Raw genomic sequence first — 14662 nt, forward strand, 5'->3', positions numbered from 1 at the left:
ATTTGACAGTGCAAAAATTAGGGGTCTGTATACTTTAGTGAATAAAATTTATATAGAAGTTTCATAACTTTTCTATGAATTGATTTCTGCTTTTCTATCTAATATTTTTTTAATGAACAGTATTATAAAGTTTTGCTCAGAAAATTTAGCTTTGGATCTTAAAGGCTAAAACTGCTGCCAGCACATAACACATGTTACATTGTAATTAAACAAAATTATAAATGTATTATTTTTTATATATTAGCCTAATTAGGCTAATTCATTCATTTATTTTTAACTCATAATATAAAGGCTTTTTCAGTGTAGTGTAATATTGGCATGTCTCTATTGTGTTATTAATTTTAATAGGTGAATCAAACTGATTTAATAGCTTCATCACGTTTTTAGAGTGTTTAATGTGCTTAACATAACGACAGTGTTCTTAATCTTCCTCTTTTCGCTGTTCACTTTAACTACATCATTAAACTATAACCCTTACGCTAAATATTTAATTGTATTTAAAGTATCTGAGATTTCTATTAAGTGAATGACACATAAAAGTAATGGCGTCTTTTGCAGCCTCGACAGAGGCGGGTGCCAAGCTGTAAAGAAGGCGGCTGTTGCTGATGGTGTGAACAGGCGCAGATGATTGGCGTCTCTCTCAGCCAATGGGAACGCATCAAGGGCGTGGCATGTTCTGCCTGATGCCGCTTCTGTGGGAACAGCTGGAGGTGATTGGCGTCGTTTTCAGCCAATGGGAACGCCGAGGGGGCGTGGTTTTCTCTGAGCTGCTACAGTATGAACAGCTGGAGATGCGCTGTTGTCAAAAGAAGCTCGACGATCATCAGGTGATGTGAACTCAAGCAAGTCCTCCATTCCGCTGATTCATCTTCTTTTGCAGACTGGTGACACTCTTCTTAACGACTCAGCCGACTGGTTAGTTGTCAAAACCAGGTAAGATCTATCGTTTTTTAATAGTGTAAAACGCCCCCCCCCCAGCTATATTGTTATATTAAATGGCACATGATCAGTGTAGCCGTAACATAGCCTAAGTAAATGAATATTAACGTCATATAAGATGTGACCACTTGATGGTTAATTTGGGCTGCTAGTTTAAAGGTTTTGGGTTTTATACATACATACATATATACACACACACACATTTATATATATATATATATATATATAAGTGTGTGTGTGTGTGTGTGTGTGTGTGTGTATATATACATACATACATATTAATATTAATATTGTATTAATTCTAATTTTTTAATAATAGTAGTAAGATTATGAATTATTTAGCAGTTTATAAATATAAATAATATATAAAATTTAATGATCTTTTTACTTAATAATAATTATATATAAAATAGAAAAATAATATTTAAAAAATATATAAAAATATTGCAAAATAATATAATAGTTCTATATATATATATATATATACAGTTAAAAATCTGAAAATTAGGCCTTTTGTTCGCTCATTAGTTTTAATCAAGCCACCATCAATGTGTTACCTTGAGAACATGAGAAACGAATGCATAACCCTTTATTTATCACAAAGTGTTGTTAACGCTTTTTCTCAGCAGATTTACAGGTTTAGTGCAGATTTACAGTTTCCGTTTTATTTCAAAATGATTATACCAGGGGTGCCCAATTATATTTATTGAGTTTGCAAATTCTTTATTAATTTATTGTCCAAATGTGCAAATATTGCATTCTAAATGTACTTTTTTGCAATATACGCACTCCTTGACAATCAAACCCAGCTTTGCAGTTGCATGCTTTGCCACTTAAGCAGTTTACAAAGGTCAAAGGGTGAAACACACCACAAAACACATTTCTGCAATCTAACAGACGTTCTTACAGGATGTAAATTTATACCCCAGGGACCATGTTGCATTTTGCAAAATACAGAAACTATGTGTCCAGTTCATATATCCACATTTCCCTACCTGATGTGCATTTACTGCACCATAAACAAACGTTAATGTTGTGCCATAATCATTTCGAAAGCATATGTAGTCTTTCTTTTGCTTCTTGAGCTTCTTAGACCGTTTGCTCTTGTCATTTGGTATGCAAATACAAATCTTACTTGCTATTTTTGGCTCGTACAGGTTTCTCATCCCACCGATACACGCACATACCAACCATTAGCTTCAGCCACCAACAGCTGAACTGTCTGTACTCTACAGGTGCCAGTTGCATATGGTTTTGAAACAGTTTGGACAGCCATTAGCAAATTATTATTTGCTCTTGCGTTCTAGAGCTCATTTATTTTCATTCCCCTGACCAAACAGCTTCGACTAGTCTCGACAAAGGTGTTTGTTGTTGGAGCTCTGATGGTTTTGGCCCCGTGAGGGACCTAGCAATTAGTCCCCTCCATCCCCAGAGCGAGTGCTGCTCTGCGGGAGCCCGTCAGTGTACCATTGCCACTGTTTGTGTGTATTCTTTTCCACTGTCTGGCCTCTGGGAGAATCTCACAGGAAGCTGAATGTACACCGAGGGCAGACAGGATCCAGAGGTGCAATAGTTGCATTATTATATACTTCATCTTTCGTTTTTGAACATTTAATTACTATTTAATTGTGTGCAAGCTATGTGAATTTGTAAAATAAAATTGTTTTCTTGTTTGTCTAAATAATTTCTTTTGGCGTAAATGTAGCATTGCTGAAACCCAAGTACTAGATTTTCAGTAAAGATTGCCGTTGTTAATATACACACACACAAGTGTGTATATATTCTGTATATATTAAAAATAATGTGCATATATAACATTCAGTCTTGGAACTTGCATTCAGAATTTATAAGTATTCATATGATCATATGATTTGAGTAAATAACTGGCGTCACTTGTGTTTATATATATAAATATTTATTTATTTTTATATATATATATATATATATATATATATATATTGGATAGAGGTGGTGGTGGATTTTTTATGATTTGATTAATAGGAAAATATACGGGCGTAAGCAGATGAGGGAAAACGTAAAAATTTGCAGGCAATTTGCCAGAACTTAAACTAGCTTTAAATTGCCATAAGAGTATATCTGTGGAAAAACTAGACCTTTCATTCGCTTGCTAGTTCTAATCAAGCCACCATTGGCGTGTTACAAATAAGATCATACAAATTTGCCACTAATTCGCCGAAACAAAAAAACCTGACTTAAAGCTCAAACAACAACAAAACATTGTAATGATGCTTATAGTCGCATTGGTTTGCGAGCAAAAGAATTCACAAATTTGAGGAACTTTAAACTTAGCCCAACATGGTGATAGTGATCTTGTCACAAATGCTTCTCACTTCCTCGCATTACATTTATATCTCATGACCAACTGCCCAACAGTGATGCAGGCCACCTGTCAAAGCCTTTTAGGTGTGTGTGTGTGTGTATGTGTATGGAGAATATCATACTGGTATTCTCTTTATATGGTTATAATGGCACAAAACAAGGATTCCTCCACTTGTCCATCTGTGTGCCAAGGGGAGGGTGTGAGGGCAATGAGCACTCATGGATCGTGGGAACAGCATCACTCTCTCCATAAACCACTGGCTTTGAGATTTTAAAAATAGAGGTTACATATGCCTAATATTAGAGAAAAAAGCATAGCTGAAGTCCTGGGGCTTTTACATTAGCGGTTAGCCACTATGCTCATGAAAAAACACTGTAGTAATTTATAATAAATACTAGAGTGGTTTTAAACCATACTATAGTAAAGTACTTGAATTAATTTGTTGTGGTAATTCTATAGTTGCTGTAATATAACAACTATAGTAATATAAACAAATTACTTTGCCCAATACTGTACTAAGTTTTTTACAACTATAGGGTATATTATACTACAATACACTACAGTTTACAGTAGTAAAAACTAAAGTATACTACAGTATTTATTACAGTTTATCAGTTCACTAGTTAATACTACAGTATGCTGTAGCATTCATTAACAAAGTGTTGTAAATGCTATAATACATACAGTATAATACACTTTACTATAGTATGGTTCAAAAACAGTATACAGTAAACAGTATTTACTATAAATTACTATAGTGTTTTTTCATGTGGAAGGAGTAGGTCTGAAAGATGGGATTGATATCTAATACATTAGCAAAGCCAAATATATGATTTTATTTCACTGATTTATAGGCCTATTTGAAAATTGTTAGTCAAATGAAGCTATAAGCTTAGCGTACATACCAGAGGTCTTGATTTTTGCAGTTTTTGCAATGAATTGGTTATTATCAACATCAGATAAGCGTCGTTCTTGTTTAGAAACATGAAGATATTTCCTACTGAAGGTTTTTTGCTGTTGAATGCAGCGAACAGCTTAGCAGATTCTGCCGTAACTTACCTTGAGTTACGTAACTTAAAATGCTAGCTACTAGCAATTTAGCTTAAAAATAGTCATTCTAGTGTGACTTCACAATCAAACGTGCATGAAAATAGCAAAGCAGATGTGCTGAGTGGAGAATTTTAATGTTATTTTAGGCCAAAATAAAATGAAGTGTTAGCTTTAGCCACTAGCATTTGACTAGGCTCCTTCTAGATCCGTGAAATACATCACTTATGTTCTCCATCTGGTTAAAACCTTTCAGTTTCCAATGACTGATGTCCCTCAATCAGGAAACTTTACACACACCCCCCTCAAGCCCCTAAAATCAACTGTTGGTGTCCGTTTCGCTCATGGGAGAACAGGGGGTGGACAGGAAATTTCCCTCCATCGAAACGCACTATTATTCTAAGTGCGGTTGTAACGCTAATGCTAACTTTACTTAAATGGAGATGACATATTTTTAACCTGTGCCCTGTGGAAATGCTCATGTTTGTGTTGGGATAACCCAGACTGCGGGGGTGTTAGCCTGTGCACCCGGGCTAACTTTACTCCCAGCTGACCCTCTGGAGGGTATAAGTACACAAACGGCTGTAATTCGTGGTTGGGAAGTTGGGTTGGTAGTTGGTATTGGCTGAACACACCACACGTGAGCAGTTCCCACTATATTGACAAAAGCAATAGATCTAATGATGTTACTGCAGCAATATGAGTGCCAATGAATTGTGATCTGTTGCACATAGACATACAATAGCTGTGGGAAAGTCGTGGCCTAATGGTTAGAGAGTCGGACTTGTAATCCAAAGGTTGCGGGTTTGAGTCTCCGGCCGGCAGGAATTGTAGGTGGGGGGAGTGAATGTCCAGCGCTCTCTCCACCCTCAATACCACGACTGAGGTGCCCTTGAGCAAGGCACCGAACCCCCAACTGCTCCCCGGGCGCCGCAGCATAAATGGCTGCCCACTGCTCCGGGTGTGTGTTCACGGTGTGTGTGTGTTCACTGCTGTGTGTGTGCACGTTGGATGGGTTAAATGCAGAGCACGAATTCCGAGTATGGGTCACCATACTTGGCTGAATGTCACTTCACTTTAGCTATTTCATTATATTGTAATATATAATATGTATATTATTATATTATATATTAAGTGTTATTTGTTATTTATAAAGTTTTTTTTATTATTTTATATTATGCTGTAAAAAGTGTAAATATATAAAAATGGCACAAATTCTACTACTAAATAAATTTTTCCTTCTTACCTTCTGCTGATTTAGGAAAAACCCGCTCTGAGCACAAAGCATCATGGGGCGGAAGAAAATACAGATCTCTCGGATTCTTGACCAGCGCAATCGACAGGTTTGTACTTGTTTTATTTCATGCTGTTAAAATACATGAAATGACATCCGAACATATTTTGTTTCTATAATATAGACTTTTTTTTGTGCAAAACTGAATATTTAGTAAATAATGTAAGGCGAGCTTGATTTGAACAGTTAGGATTTGATTGGTGGATTATTATCATCAATGGATTCTTTTTTTTTTCACCCACACAGAAACAATATTTAATTTTGATCAAGAGGTTTGGTAACACTTTAGTATAGAGACCAGTTCTCACTATTAACTAGTTGCTTATTAGCATGCCTATTATTAATATATTGTCTGTTTTTTAGTATTTAGCCAATAAAGCACATATTCTGTGCATTCTGTTCCCAACTGTTCCCAACTTAACAACTTCCTACAATTAATAAGCAGCAAATTAAGAGTTTATTGAGGCAAAATTCATAGTTAATGGTTTATTAATAGCAAGAATTTGACCTTAAAATAAAGTGTGACAGATTTTTTTTATATATATAAAACATAATGAAAACAACTTTTTTCAGCTGCACTAATCAGTTTTGCATAATAAAACCCAGGACGTTTCGATTGATTTTGATTTCAGGTTGTATATTAATCTATATACCTTTATTGTTCATATATCTGACAAAACAAATGGGGCTTTCTTATTTTCCAGACCATCAGGGACTAAATTATGTTTTCACACCTTCGGCATTCTCGCACAAAAATCAATAGTAGACTTTTGCTCTACATCAGAATGTGATATTTTAATCCAGGGCAAAAGACCTTGAGGTGTGAAACAAGGGCTTTGCTATGTGGCGAAGAAAATGTATGTCCAAAAAAAGACTCCAAAACGATACACAGCGTGAGAAGTCAAACCATTGTGGCGTCTATCATAAGTTTCTGTAACAATAGTCCTGTGGTTTGTTCTCTTCTTCAAGGTGACATTTACCAAGCGCAAATTTGGTCTGATGAAAAAGGCCTACGAGCTGAGCGTGTTGTGCGACTGCGAGATCGCTCTCATAATCTTCAACAGCACCAACCGTCTTTTCCAGTACGCCAGCACCGATATGGACAAAGTGCTGTTAAAGTACACCGAATACAGCGAACCTCACGAGAGCCGCACAAACACTGACATACTGGAGGTACATGCCAAATCTCGTCCTTCTGAAGTAAAACCGTAACGGTTACTCATCTGATTTGGTAACATACTAATAATGAACACTTATTAGTATGTTACCAAATCAGATGAGCTACCGTTACGGATTTACTGTGCTTGATATAATTGTAACATAACCCAACAAAGTCCCACAACTAGTTTGTAATTGCAAATGAATCTGGAGATGTTTTGCCCTGTATATTTAAAAGTACTGGTAAAATGCTTTATTTTGCATTATGTTTTTATTTAATAATTATAATATTTATAAATTATTTTATTTGAATGAAATTGTTTTATTCAGCAAATGATTATTTAAATTGATCAAAAGTGACAGTAAAGATATTTAAAAGGTCACAAAGTTTTCTATTTCAAAGGAAATGCTGTTCTTTTGAACTTTCTATTCATCAAAGAGTTCTGAAAAAAAAATTAGCACATTTTGCACAAACATATTAAGCAGCATTACTGTTTTCGGTTACACTTTATGTTAGGTGGCCTTAACTACTATGTACCTGCATCAAAAAAATAGGTAATATTGTGTTAATATTGTATTGTAAAACACTTCTGCTGCTATTGAGGTGGGATACAGGTAAGGTTAGGGACAGGTTTGGTGGTATGGGTAGGTTTAAGGGTGGGTTAAGGTGGGATGGTTCAACAGTGTAATTATACATGTAATTACATAATTTAGTTACAGATGTAATTACATGCAGGTATTTAAAAAATATAAGTACAATGTAAAAACATGTATGGACACAACAAGTGCATTGTATCAAATGATTAATTTAAATGTAAGTACATAGTAGTTAAGGCCACCTAATATAAAGTGGGACCCTGTTTTCAACATTGATGATGATAATAATAATAATAATAAAAGCATCATTTCTGAAGGATCATGGGACACTGAAGACTGGAGTAATGATTCTGAAAATTCAGCTTTGCATCACATAAATAAGTTACATCTTAAAATATATTAAAATGGAAAACACTTATTCAAAATTGTAAAAATATCTCACAATATTCCTGTTTTTACTGTATTTTGATCAAATAAATTCAACCCTTGGTGAGCATAAGAGACTTCTTTCTCTCTCTCTCTCTCTCTCTCTCTCTCTCTATATATATATATATATATATATATATATATATATATCATTAGAAATAGTTTGTTTCATTAGAGAACTGAGTATCATATCATATTGAGCTGTGGTGCTCATATGGAGGTTAGAATTCAGTCGATGTTATGTCCTGATCCAATTTTCCCAAATTCTTACCATTCTGTCTTTTCTCCTGTCTTCCATCCTCTTTCTCTCTGAGTGCTCCAGACATTGAGAAGGAAAGGCCTGGGGCTGGATAATTCAGAGCTCGATCAAGAAGACAGTGTGACGATGGGAACGGAGAAATTCCATGACGGCATGGACCTCTCCATCGCTCGCCAACGCTACTATGTTAGTAGAATCGAAATGAACCAAATGCGTGTCTTTATCTGACATGAATGTCTAAAGTAATGTTTTAAATCCACTCACAGGCTCCTTCGCTCCTGCCTTCAGAAGTAATGGGTGCAAGTCCCGAAAACGGCTACAGCAACTCCTCCAATTCAAACCTAGGTTCCCATCGGACTCCGTCCTACAAAGCTTTGTGTACCAGACCAGGCTCAACTGGTTCTGTCAGCTCCAACTCCCATCCGGCTCTCATGGGACCACATGCAGGTAAGGTCCATGTTGTTTAAAATGGCCAAGACATTTACAGTATGTGACAGTATGTGTAAAGACAAGACAGTATGTGTAAAGACATTTTTATTGTGTTAAGATGATAAATTTGAACATGTCTCTCAGTGCGCACACATTCTGGCCGTGTTATACAGATTTACCTTTAGATTTACTCACATATGAATCCTTCCTTTAGTTTATTGCGCCATTGCTTTACTGATATCTACTGTACTAGAGTCAATTATTTTAAAGTAACAATATAAATGAAGACTTTTCTACCTGAAAAAGAATGTTGAACTAAACAACTAAAACAAATCATAAGACTGACATCACACAATATACCAATGCATTATCCCTCAAGAACAAATATAACGTGTGATTTTCTTAACGTGCGATTATGGCAACCTCCATGAATAAACACGATGTCTGATGTTTGTATGCATATATGCTAACATACCATCATGCCACATATGCAAATATAGTCTCAAATACAGCAATTTCATTGGCTGTTGTGCGTGTTGTCACATTAACACGGACAAACCGTGCGGTCAAATTTTGCAGGTTCTGTTAAAAGACTTTTGGCCCTATCCACCTTCCATATAGCAATCGATCTTTTTGCCTTTATTTACTGATATGATGGAAACATACACGGACTAATTATGAAAATACGGCATTAATTTCACCCTGATATCTATAAATATTAATAATTATAATAGACCTACTATATATAGTGGTTTAGGGTAAGAGAAAAACATGTACTTTATGATGTACTTGCAATTTTATTAATTGCGAAAAACAAAAACGTAACATGTAGCTTTAACTACATAAACTACTGTATATGTACCGCTTAAACCATATTTCTGTATATTATTTCATATTTCAAGTGTTTTGTGGAGACCAACCACTAAAACTGTTTACCGTATCATACTGATAATAGTCATTATCAAATGGGGTTACACAGAAAGGCAGTGGGGAACACTCCCCGAGTGGAGTATTTTAGTACTTGCGCACAGGAAGTTCTCATATGTGAAACAGCCCACCCTCTCAACCATGCACACATGCACACATACGAAACAGCAGCTGAAGACAGAGCTGTGGTTTCTGAGCAGAATGTCACACCTGCTGGACTTTGATGCTGTGCCTTTTCATCTCCATATTACTATTAGCAGTGCTGCATGGGAATGTTCTGCTCAAAGCGACCTGTAGTCAGAATCCAGCACTATAAAAGCTAGCTGAAGTGTCATTGCATCAGCATGCAGCTACTAATTGCGAGGGTGCTCTTGGAAAGGAATGAAATAGTTTGATGCAGAGGTAGACGTCCAGGTGATGTGTGAGGATGTTTCTACTATTATTGGCAGTTTTATATCCCAGGGCTTGATTTTTAACATTTTACATTAATGTAATTAATTTTTCTTGCTTAAAGGTCAAGTTTTTTTTTTTTACCATTATTTAAATGCAGTGTATTTATTTATTTATTAACTTACTTACTTACTTACATACATTTAAACATTTATTTATTCAGACAAAAATGAAATTCCGCGAAGAAACATTTTATTTTAAAAACTATGATAATCTAGATGAAGAGTAAACAATTCATTTCAATATTTTTTGAGTGAAAATTACTGTCTGTCAGCTGTGACAATATATAAAAAATTTTCAAAAGTGTATTTGAAAACTTGACTTAAAATATGAGTTGTGATGAAATATGAGATGCTATTTATTTTTTAGCTATTTATAAATGATTTATTATTTATATAAATAAATATTTACTTATATATATATATATATATATATATATATATATATTAGTTATTGATAAAAAAAATATATTTTATGATAGTTTAGATAAAGCGTGAAATAAACAATTTAAGTTTTTTAGTTAAATTATTATTATTATTATTAATGACTGTCTATCAGTCTAGCAGTCAATACTGTCAAGGAAATCAAGGAAAATGTCACTTGAGAAGCTTTTTTTCATTTCCGACCAACCTGTAATTGTGTTAAATTATGCAGAATGTTTGAAAATATGATTTAATTGCGTGTATAAATGACAAATGAAATGCGTTCTTTGAAAGTAGCCTTATCAAGACATTCAGAGCAGTCACATCATGACAATTTCACATTTATCAGCAAAATGTGTTTCCAGGTGTCAAGCTAGATAGTGAATAAACGCCATCTGAGAAGGAAAACTTCTCCTTTCAGTGAACAACAGAGAGAGTGGGAGAGAGAAACTGAAAAAATTACTTTAACCACATCTTGTTTTTCACTTCCCATATGACTATGAAGGTCTGGGCTACTCGATGTTCTCTCATGGCAACCTGAGCAGGTCCTTGGAGATGAAGACTCCGCCCCCTCTGAATATGGCCAGTGATGGACGGCGCATCGACGCTCACAGCGGACTGTGTGGAACCCGCAGTAATTTGGCCAATGCTGTGAGAGAGTCTACAAAAGTACTCACTCGTACACTGAAATGACTCTTTTGTCACTATACAGAACTTTACGTCACTGTACTTAACTTTAGTACAATACAGAGGAAGAGGCAACTTTACCTTTATTTCCTGGTTACACTTATATCAATGTTTTATAAATAAATCATTGACAGTCACTATAAAATGCGTAAGAGAGCAGTTGCTCATGTACATTTAACTGTAATTATTGATTAAAATAAATTATATAAAGTTTATGACATTTATAAATATAGACATTTCATTATATCAGATTATAATATAAATTTTTGTCATTCATTGTATATTATCATTCTTTAAAGTACATACTATAATATAATATTAATTTATAATATTAATTTTTTTTTGCTTATCAATTTTATAAATTGTTGTATTTATGAAAATATATGATTTTTATGAGATTTCTAAATATAGTCATGTCATAATATTACATTTTATAATATTTATATTATTAATATTTGTCATATACATTTTATAAATCACTAAAATATAATATAATATAATAGATATTTCTATTTACGTGTCTATATTATATTATTCATTAAAGTAAATATAACATTATGATATTGATATTTATTATATTGATAATTTTGTCATTATTTATATTTTCTTTTCCTTTGGTTCCCATCTAGAGAGCACTCTATCAGAGTATGCATGCTGGGGGCCACATGATGGCGATGGGGAAGACAGGCTTACTGGGACACAGTCTGGGCAACTACGGGGCCTCAGGTGGGGGTGCAATCCTTATTCAGAGCACTTTCTGCAAAAGTATAATTCAGGAACAAAAATACTGTCATGCAACCTAGTGCATGTTACACGTTTTACTAATTATTCTTATTAACAACAAAACATCAATGTGCAAAATTAACATTTATTCATATATTCTCTGTTTAAAAGAAAGCACTAACAGTCAGCTTCTGTTTTAGAATACAGCCACCCCGGTTACACCGTGGGTTTTCAGCGCAATTCTATGAATACCTGGCAACCTTTCTCTCATCAGAACACCCACCAGTCCATGATCAGCTCTGGGTATGTATTACCATACATATTAATTATAGATTATATAATACATCAGCATATGGAAACAGACTATTTATTATATTGTGTTAAATTTATTTATTTAAAAAAAAATTAATTTAGTTTTATGTATTGTATTTTATTATTTTATTTTTATTTATAATTATTTATAACTATTTCTGACACTCAAGTGTCTGCACATCATGTTCATGTCACTGTCCACAGGATGGCATCAGGAGGAAACTGTTCGTACCCTTCCCAGTGCTCCTCCCCTTCCTCGCCACCACACCCCTCCCTCAACCTGAGCATCAAATCAGAGCGCACCTCTCCTGACCACATGCTCTCAGCCACGCCCCCCAGCCATCACATGCTGCAGCACTCACCAATGGAAGAGCCCAAAGCCACCAGCTGCCCTCCGTCAGAGGAATACACAGCTATGGAGAGGGACGAGATACAGAAGAGCGGTTAATCTGGCCAGCATGGCCCAAACAGAGAACCTGGAGAGGGGAAAAGCCACCAGCCTCTGAAGCAGCCTGACGTCAGTAATGGATGGATAAGATAATTGCCACAACCTTTTCTTTTAGGAATAGTTCACCCAGAAATGTAAATTTGTTGAACATATACTCACCCTCAAACCATGCAAGATGTAGATGAGTTTTTTTCTTCATCAGAACAGATTTGGAGAAGTTTAGCATTACATCACTTACTCACCAATGGATGCTCTGCAGTGAATGGGTGCCGTCAGAATGAGAGTCCAAACAGCTGATAAAACATCACAATAATCCACAAGTAGTCCACACGACTTGAGTTTATCAATTAACATCTTTTGAAGTAAAAGCAGCTTGTTTCATTAAAAAATAAATAATGACTTTAAAAAAAAATATGAGTCCATAATAATGCTTCCTCCATTGAAAAAGTCCATCCACTGTTGTCCACTTTCATCAAAATCCACTGATTTCTTCAGTACTGTTTTGGACTGTTTTCACTTGTAAACGTTGCTTTATCTGTGCATATTTGTCTCCTGAGACGAGGCAACAGTGGAGAAAGCAATATTGTGGTTAGAGGAACTGGTATTTTAGCCAGAAGCAATGGTTTGAAATTAAAAACTTGTTGGATTTGTTTAGAAACATGCAGCTTTTCACTTCACAAGACATTAATTCATGGACTGGAGTCTTGTGGATTATTGTGATGTTTTTATCAGCTGTTTGGACTCTCATTCTGACGGCACCCATTCACTGCAGAGGATCCATTGGTGAGTAAGTGATGTAATGCTAAACTTCTACATTTTTTTGTTAATGTTTTTAATTTTTTGAATTGGGAGGTGGTATCTTCATTTTTCAAAAAGAAACATGCATTATATTCCTCTAATATGAAATTCTTCAAGTTTAAATACACATAAACATAAATCTTGTTTTTAATGAATCAGTTTTAATCAGAACCAGTACATTTTTTTATTATTACTATCACTTCACCAGAGCAGCATTCACATCAGTGCTGACCCTGTTTATAAATATGATTCCTGTTTTCCCTCACATAGTGTAAATTACTGTAGAGTCATAAATGATTTTCATGTAAAAGATCTTCACTCAGGACAGACTGCTTTTCTACTTTCAAACCAAAGGGTTTTTTATGAGGAGGAAAAAAAAGAAAACAATGTTGTCTTGATAATACGTCAAATTAATTTGCATTATTTCTGGCATTACCTATATATTATGTAATATTTGATTTGTTTTGCTTATGTTTTTCACTTTTGCTTGCGTTATCAGTTTGTGTTTTTGATGCATGCCATGTACCTTCCTGAAGTATTGTCAGTTGAAGTTTGTTATAATGGCCACAAGAGGACGGCACATAAACATATCATGCATCTGAATGCTTCTTGTTGACATGACATGTTGTAGCCTAACCTTTATTTTATAATGAATAAATAATTGTATTTGTACATCTTGAGTAGTGTGCCATTTTTAAAGCATGTTGGTGTATAAGGGCATCCTTTTTTGCCAACACTTAAACGTAATGATTTAAAAGTATTATAAGAGGTAGTTATAGAATAACTTTAAAATGGTAAAACTAAAATTATAATGGTAAAACAAAATATTAGCAGGACTGGAGCACTGTATTAACATCATCTCCACAATGCTGAAGCTCTTTAAAGTAGACAGAATGAGTGTTCACGCATCAGATATTCTAGCAGATCTTGTGTCTGTCAGATCGCTCCTGATAGGCTACACTACTGATTATAATCATCATACCATAATACAAACACTTCCGCTATGTCACACAATTATATTCAAATCCCATTTCTCAGACACCCATCCACACCATCTTGAACCCCTTGAGCTATTAAAAAACAGAAAATTGGCTGGAATTGCCCATCTCTCCAGCTCATCAGCACACCCTACCATACCACGGTTGAAAAGAGGGCTACAGAGGTCACGTCTGGGCAGGTCTCAGTGGGGGGCACTTCTGAATGGTCCTCGGTCCAGTCCCTATAGCAACAGTCAGGTCTCAGACTGGGCCTCCTGACAGATGCACATAATTAATGTGATTATATAGATATGTCAACCCCGTCACCCTCCACTTCATTAAGCCAGACACAGCCTCCAGACGTGTCATCAGCCAGCCCAACGTGGGAAAAAATACCCGTCTGAGTTATTGGGTGATGAGACGTTATT

General features: G+C 35.1%; 1 protein-coding gene across 2 annotated transcripts; it reads left to right on the forward strand.

Moving 5' to 3' along the window:
- The first annotated feature begins 766 nt into the window (after window positions 1-766).
- LOC306867393 (myocyte-specific enhancer factor 2B-like) lies at window positions 767-13930 on the forward strand. 2 transcript variants are annotated; one of them, XM_079413013.1, is made up of 9 exons: window positions 767-933; window positions 5589-5670; window positions 6591-6794; window positions 8125-8247; window positions 8328-8508; window positions 10795-10958; window positions 11606-11702; window positions 11900-12002; window positions 12216-13930. In XM_079413013.1, the coding sequence occupies exons 2-9, from the start codon at window positions 5617-5619 to the stop codon at window positions 12457-12459; spliced, it is 1170 nt and encodes a 389-aa protein (XP_079269139.1). In that variant the 5' UTR covers window positions 767-933; window positions 5589-5616; the 3' UTR covers window positions 12460-13930. The 2 variants fall into 2 exon arrangements, with proteins under 2 accessions (XP_079269139.1, XP_079269140.1); XM_079413014.1 differs by having other exon boundaries at window positions 10795-10940; window positions 12216-13924.
- Window positions 13931-14662: the final 732 nt, after the last annotated feature.

The sequence above is a fragment of the Barbus barbus genome (assembly GCF_936440315.1).
Source record: "Barbus barbus genome assembly, chromosome: 49".
Taxonomy (NCBI): Eukaryota; Metazoa; Chordata; class Actinopteri; order Cypriniformes; family Cyprinidae; genus Barbus; species Barbus barbus.